The 7,296-nt window shown below is 67.2% G+C and overlaps 1 protein-coding gene across 1 annotated transcript in view; it reads left to right on the top strand.

The window, feature by feature from the left end:
- The window catches only part of H696_04753 (hypothetical protein), a gene marked incomplete at its 3' end in the record, with an annotated part of 9,513 nt that overhangs the window by 393 nt on the left and 1,824 nt on the right, over positions 1-7,296 (top strand). Inside the window, exons 2-13 of the mRNA XM_009498616.1 lie at positions 80-346; positions 527-1,287; positions 1,385-1,517; positions 1,641-2,500; positions 2,646-2,772; positions 2,879-3,090; positions 3,298-4,447; positions 4,602-5,069; positions 5,217-5,354; positions 5,533-6,011; positions 6,130-6,558; positions 6,687-7,121. Coding sequence (XP_009496891.1) covers positions 80-346; positions 527-1,287; positions 1,385-1,517; positions 1,641-2,500; positions 2,646-2,772; positions 2,879-3,090; positions 3,298-4,447; positions 4,602-5,069; positions 5,217-5,354; positions 5,533-6,011; positions 6,130-6,558; positions 6,687-7,121 — 5,459 coding nt within the window. The remainder of the gene's footprint in view (positions 1-79; positions 347-526; positions 1,288-1,384; positions 1,518-1,640; positions 2,501-2,645; positions 2,773-2,878; positions 3,091-3,297; positions 4,448-4,601; positions 5,070-5,216; positions 5,355-5,532; positions 6,012-6,129; positions 6,559-6,686; positions 7,122-7,296) is intronic.

Here is a 7,296-nt window from a genome sequence, read left to right as displayed (position 1 = left end):
CCGCCGATGCATCATACTGATCCTCAGTCCCTCTCTGTCTCCCCACCTGGCGTCGTGTTCTCCGGCATTTGTGGATTAGATGACACCCCACGCGCTGGCCCCCGGTCGCTGCCCGAGTTGGTCACCCTGGTCCGACTGTACTCAGATGCCGAGCATGACCTTCCCTCACGCTCGACTGCCTCGCTGCAGGTTGACATCCAGAGTCTGACGCGCATCGAGTCCGAGCTCCAGGCTCTGATCGGGTGCCTGCCGCGGACCGCGCCAGAGGACTTGTCCCAGGCGCGCCTGCTCCTGGATGAAATCCAAACGTGCATCCTCATCCGTGAGCAGTTCACCAATTCCTCCGGTACGTCGTGGTGCCTCTCTCGCGGCCTCATAGGACCACTCATCGATCACACACACACACACACATGCACGCCCGCACGCCCGCACGTACGTCGCGGGTCGCTAGCGTCGCTTTCTCCGACTAATATCCTGTGCCTCCTGCTGTGCCCCCTCCCCCCCCCCCCACCCCGGTGCCTGGCAGATCTGGATCTGGCATCCGTTTTGAGCAATGTCGCCGAGCCCTCCTCGCCAGGTGTCCCCGCCGACGAGGGCATCCCCGATAGCACGGGCGCTTCGCCGGCTCCGCGGGACCGGGCCCCCTCGGCCGGGCGCCCGGCGCCAGCGGCCTCGGCCGCCGCCACCGCTGCCCTGATCGACAACATGGCTTCCTCCTACACCCGGGATCTGGATATGGTGGTGGCCATCGACGACCAGCTGGGCATCTCGACTGCCTCCCAGAAGGGCATCGGCGATCATGCGGCCGCGGCGCGCCTGGCCCCGGCCATTGCTGCCCGGACCCGGCGTATGTCCATCCGCGAGGAGCCCGGCCATGAGGGCCCCGGGCGCTCGCGCTCCGCTTCCACCATTGGCTCCGTCGGGTCCGAGTCACAGCTGCTGCCCTCCTTCAGTGCGGCTCTGGTGAACCCGGACCCGACGCTTGGACGCTCGCCGGATGCCCTGGCAGTTGATGGTAGTGCATCCACCATGACGTCTGTCCAGGCCCTGGCATCGGCCGATGCGCCCGAATCCTGGCAGTGTGCATCGCTCGATGACCGGGCTCTGCGCGCGGCACTCTCTGCCGCGGAGCCCATCTACCGGCGGGTCCTTCGGTCGATCAGCGCACAGCTCTGCGGAGCCCGCGTCACGCGGGCCCCGGCCTCCGGGTCTCCAGTGCAGCGGGCCTTTTCCTGGGCCGGCGCTGCCAGTCGCCGCCACACCCTCGGCTCGCCGACCGCCCTGGCGGTATGCCCCACACCTTCTTCCTCGGGCCGGGGGCCACGCATGCCCGCCCTTCCCATGTGCTAACCCATCTCCTGCCCCCCCCCCCCCTCCGGTTCAGGTTGCCCCGGGATGGATTGCCATCGGCACGGCACATGGCTTCGTCATCATCTTCGACTTCCAGCAACAGCAGCGCTGGCTCCTCGGCGGCGGCATGGACACACCGGGGACGCATTCACGCGGCAGCTCCGGCGGTGCGCCCAGGTCACTTTGACTGCCTGTCTGCCTTCCTGCCCTGTCCTGACCCCCCCCCCTCCTCTCTCTCTCTCTCTCTCTCCCTTTGTCTGTCACTGTTTCTGCCACGCTCCTCGCTCCAGCCACATCGCCATCCTACGGCCCGGTGACTGCGCTGGCCCTGCATGCGCCGCGCGGCCCGGCCACCGACCCGTCAGCCATCGCGCCTCGCTGTGCTTCGGGCTATCGCTCCGGGCATGTCATCATCTGGGACCTGGTGACCGGGAAATCCGTTCGCACCATTCAGCCCCTCTCCACTCCGCCAGCCGGCGCCACAGTCACCAATGCCACACAGGGAAATGCTCGGCCTGGGTGGACCGGCGAGTCGGGTTCCCCGGCCTCCACCCCGGGCCCCTCCATCCCTCCCGGGTATGTGGCCGATGCCGGCCCTTCCCCCTCGGCCAGCAGCCAGTCCAGTCTCTCGTCGGGCCTGTCGGCGATCAATGTCTTCGGTCGGTCGCGAACTGCCTCCCAGGCCTCTCGCCTTTCCGCCAGCCCGAGCTCCGGGTCCGTGGCCGAAGACGACGCCGCCGCCGCCTCGGAGCTGAGCGCCTCGCCGAGCTCGCGTCTGCGCGCCTTTTCCAGCTTTCCGTTTGACTTCCGCCCATCCCAGCCGGCCAGCCCGTCGGGCCCGGGCGGCCCGGTGGCTCTGTCTCCAGCCGTGACACACCTGCAATTTGTGCCCTTCTCCTCGGAGCAGCACAGCCTCGATGAGGGGAATGACATCTTGGTGACCGATGCCTCGGGCAAGTGTGCTGTACACACGATCAGCCGCTTGGTGGCTGTTTGGACGGTCTCCACGCAGCACATCGCCACCGGGCCGTTGCTGGTCGCCGCGGCGCTCGGCTTTGGTCAGACCGGGGTTGTGAGCCAGGCTCCGATGCATCCACTCTGGGGGATTGCCTCGCAGATGTGCCTGCTTGCCTTCTGCTCGGCCAATGGGGTATGCTCTTTGGCCCTTTCCCTCCCCCCCCCCACCCCTTCCCCCTGCCCTGCCCCGGCGCTCTTTCTCTGTCCACGTATCGCGGTCTTTTGACACATCCACCGCCCCCCCCCCCTCCCCCGCTCTCGCCCCGATGGCTGTCTAGGTCACGATCCTCGCGCTGAAGCCCAATGCCCAGGTCATTTTCAAGGCCCCCCTTCCGCCGCTTGATCGATCCCTCTGTGACGATTCGCTGAAAACCCACAATCTGGTGTCCTGCCGCTGGCGTGATGGTGTGTTTTCTCGCCCCCCTTTCGCTGCCTCCCTTTCATCGCCCTTCGTCGCCCTTCATCGCCCCATCGGCGTTCCTGACCGCGACCTGGGCACTTCCCTCGGCAGAGCCTTCACTGCCGCCGGCGCTGGTGATCAACTGGGGACGCCTCCTGCTCGTTGTGGAGGCGCAATTCCCGCAGGCGCATTCAGCCAGCTCCTCCGTCCTCTCCTCTCCTGGGAGCTCGGGCCCCGTGGTGGGCCAGCCTCTGGCTTTCGCCATTTCGGCCGCCCGCATGTGCGAGCGCATCGGCCTTGGCGCTTGGTGGATCAGCTCCACGGTGCGTGGCGCTCTGTGCTTTCCCCGCCTCGTCCCGATCTCCTTTCGTATTGTTATGCTTCTCCCTTCCCCCCCCCCCCCCCCCCGTTCAGCACGCTCATGCCCTTCCTTCCGCCATCGCCGGCGCGCCTGTCCCTCTCTCTTCCGCCCCCCCCCCCCCCCCCCCCTCTCCCCCCCCCCCCCTTTCCCTGGCCCTTCGCCGATGCAGATGATCGGAGTGATGGACATCGAGGAGCGCCTCATCCTGCGCCAGTACATCCCCTTCCCCCGGCATGCGGGCAATGAGGAGGATCACTTGGACATTGATGACGTTGACGACCCGATCATCAGCCACATTCTGGCCAATTCCGACGGTGGTGTCATCCTTCCCCGGGCGAGTCAAGTGGCTCGCGTCCAGTTGGAGTATTCCGGTGCCTGCTCTCTGGCCCGGGGAAGCCTGCTCTTCTCCCTCCGGCCGGGGCACGCGGCGCACATGAGCCCAAGCGAGCCCCCCGGCACGCCGAATTCCCTGCTGATCGATTACCAGCCGGTGATCACCACCTTCCGGGGGGCTCTCCACCTGCTGATCGGCGACCTGACTCTAGCCAGTGAGGGCGCCGACTCGAGTCCCAGCAGTCCGGAGTTCGACAGTGGCAGCCCCGCAACCGGGTCGCGCGTAGACCTGTCCATGATGACATTGACCCCGCTGGATTGGCGGTCGCGGGTGCAGTCGCTCCTGCGGCGAACGCGCGTCTTCGATGCGCTGACCCTGGTGCTGGCCCTGCACGCGGGCCGGGTCCGAGCCCTGGGCCTCCCGCGGTATGATCAGCTCCCGCCGGTGGGCCAGGCCCCGGTGACGCCGCTGTCAGTCAGCCAGGCCCTTCAGCGGCTGGTGTCCCAGGAGTTGCGCGACTTGCTGGTGGCCTTCACCAACCTGTCCCTGGATCGGGCCCGGGTGGACCGGCGTCTGCAAGCCCCGGCGGCGCAGCCCGAGCGCGAGGCCCGCATCCGTTTCATTCTGACCGTGGCCGTTGGCACTGCCCTGTCGGCGTGGGATGCGGCCGACCCGCGGGCCGCCGGTCCGGTGCCCGGCGGGTCCCCTGCCGCCGGTGATGCCTCGCGTCACTTGGCCTTCAGCGACGGCGGCCTCGAGGCCAGCCATCTTGGGGCGGCCTTCGTTCTCGGGGACCTGCGCCAGCTGTTCTTCGCGATTGCCGACTCCGATGATCCCGATGGCCATGTCGAGTACCAGCAGATGGCCGGGTCGGGTACTTCGCGCGAGTGGGCCGTTCGCTGGCGCGCTGCCTTCTGGGACGCCGTTGAGGCTGCCTTGCTGGATGGTCGTCTGCGTGGGTGGATGGTTCCCGACGCCTTTACTGGTATGTGTGCCTGCTCGTCCGGCTGATGCGCCCGGTTGGTGCTCCCCCTGGGGAGGAAAGCGCATCCGCACTGTTTGCCTCCCTCCCTCCCTGCCTCCCCCCCCCCCCTCCCCGCTCCCCCGACGCTGGCTGACCCGGCTGCTTCAACCCCCAGCCTTTTCCCAGCACCTGGTCCGGTCGCAATCTATCTCCCGCCTGGAGCCGGCCCTGCTGGCGCTGTCCGCGCCACTGGCCATCCGCATCGATCCGCAGGAGACCCTCAAGCTGTCGAAGCAATACCTGCTGGACAATGCGCTGGCCCGTTTGTGTGCCATTGACCTGCTGGCCGATGTTGTGGCTCCGGCCCGGTGGATGATGCTGCGCGGCGGTGTGTCCACCATGCCAAGTGTCTGGAAGCGCCTGGCCAATGCCTGGACGCAATTTTTGGCCATGCGCATGCGCCGTCTGGGCAAGCTGCAGTCTGCAGCGGCCCCGGAGGACGGCGACCCAGCCGGCGGCGGTGGTGCGGTCGTGCGGCCGGCCATTGGCGAGCACCTGCAGTTCCCGGACGCCCAGTTCGCCCACCTCACCTCCTCCGAGGGAGCCCTCTTCTTCTATCTTTCAAATATCCTGACTGGCTGCGGTTCGTGCCGATGCCCCCACACCCCCTGCCCGTGCCCCGCCCAGGGAGCTGGCAACTTACCTGTGTCCTCTTCCCTTGCCCCGTTTGCCCTGGCTGGCTGCTTCCTCATTATTATTTTTTTTTCGCCCCCTCCGCGCTGATGCTCAGAGGCCCCCTCCGGGACACCGATCAAGTTCAACCCCTTCTTCTCGGACGCGACTCCCGACCCGCGCGTGGACCTCTACCACTGGCTCCTTGGCGGACCATTGGATGCCGATGAGATTGCCTCATGCGGCCCCTGCCCGGGTGCGTCTCTCCGGCCAGCCCGGCTTGCGGGGCACGCTGCACGGCCGGATACGGCCAAAGTGAAGAGGAGGGCGGGGGGGGGGGGGGGGAAGGGGGGGGGGGGGGGGGGGGGTCCTCTTGCCACCTTATTGCTCCTTCCGCACGCATACGCGGCCTGCTCACCGGCAAAGCCACACAGCATCAACCATTTCCAACATCAGTAGGATGCCAGCGCCGCGGCTGCGGGCCCTCCTCCTGTCGGATCCTCGCTCGATGCTTGGGGTGCTGTCCTTGGCCATGGCAGACCCGGTCATGGACCCATCCATGCAGCATACCGGCTCCTCGCCTCAGATCCCCATTTTCTTCTCGCTTCAGCAAAACCGGCCGATGTCCAGCGAGGCGGACAGCCCGCCTGGCATCATCAGCACACCAAGCGGCCAGGCTTTGTCCCAGCCGCCGGTGAGCCCGTCAGCTTCGGGAACAGTGGCAAATGGCACGCTCAACCGTATTTTCCTCCTGGAGCTGGTCCTCTCACTGGTCCTCTCGACCACCCAACAGCAGGCACACTCCTTCGAAGATCTCCTTCGGGACCCGGCCGGCGGTCAGTCGGTCGCCGCCGGTGGCGACGTGACGTCCTTCGGCTTTGAGCAGGCCTGCCTGTCAAAGCCACCCTTCCTGGTGCGCAAGACACCCTCTCCGCGCATTGGCCCCTCTTCTCCCCGGCTAACCCTGCCATTGCGCCTTTCCCTACGTGCCCCCCCCCCCTCGCCCCTCGCCCCTCGCCCCTCCTACCCAGCCGAGCCATGCCTGCTCGGTGCTCATTTTCGCCGCGCGCATGATCGCTCGCTTCCCCGAGGATCTGGAGCAGCTGCCGAACGCCGCGTCGCTCATGTCTCGCATCATCCTGGGCTTGGCGTCGAATCCGCCTTGGAGTCGGAGCCACCCACGCGGGGGGGATGCCCCACGGGAGAACGGCTCCCCGGAGGCCGATGGCTCTGGTGTGCTGGCCTCCTTCACCGACCGGCACTCGGCCCTCAAGGCGCTGCTGTCCTCGTCGAGCGCCTTCCCGGCGGATGTGCGCCATGTCCTGACCTCGGCGCCGGCGCTCAACCGCTACGCCGCCGCGTCCATGTGGCGCCTGTCCTCTCGAGCGGCCACCATTGCCAAGAGCTGGGCCTACACCGTGCACTCCTGGGCCAATGACCCGGCTGGTCTTGATGCCGAGGTATGGGCCTCGCCCTGCTGGACACGTTGCCACTTTATGGTCATCCCCTCTTCCCCTCTGGTGGTCTGACTCCCTCCCTTGGCATCCGCCCTCGCCCCTGCCGCCCGTCGCGCTTGGCACCTATCCAGGAGCTGGCACTCGCCCTGAATGTGGCTGCCATGGAGACCGACGGCTCGCTGGGTCTCCTGAAGGAGTCTTTCTTTGCGTCGGTGCACTCGCTTCTGGCCACCAGCCAGCCGATCGCCGTGGCCGTGGCCACACGCGACCTGCTGCTGCATTCGCTCAATGAAGCGTGCTCCACCCCGCTGATGGTGTCCTTCCTGATCCAGCTCCATCGCGAGCAGGACCGCGCCCGGTTGCGCTCTCTCAGCCACACGCGCTCCGAGCCGATCCTTCACTCGGCGTATGGCCCGCTCGGGGCCCAGGCATCGGAGATCATCCTCATGCTGACCTCCGAGCGGGGGGCTCTGGCTCAGTCGCAGCACCAGATCGTCGAAACCGTCCTCCATGCCATCACCACCTGCTTGCGGGACGCCACCCTCCCCGAGAAGACCCTGTTCGGCGTGCGTCCTTCATGTCCTTGGACTTGGCCTTGCCTCCTGCTCCTTGTTTCCTCCTCCTCCTCCCCCGCTCCCCCCCCCCCCCCCACCCCAACATCACCACCGAACACCGGGAGAATGCCTCCCAAGGAGGCTACCAGCACTTGCTGCTGCCCCGCGACACGCCGCTGCCCGACCT

The sequence above is a fragment of the Fonticula alba genome (genome assembly GCF_000388065.1).
Source record: "Fonticula alba strain ATCC 38817 unplaced genomic scaffold supercont2.8, whole genome shotgun sequence".
Classification (NCBI taxonomy): Eukaryota; order Rotosphaerida; family Fonticulaceae; genus Fonticula; species Fonticula alba.
The sequence above is the reverse complement of the archived record's forward strand: the minus strand, read 5'-3'. Positions and strand labels throughout refer to the sequence as shown.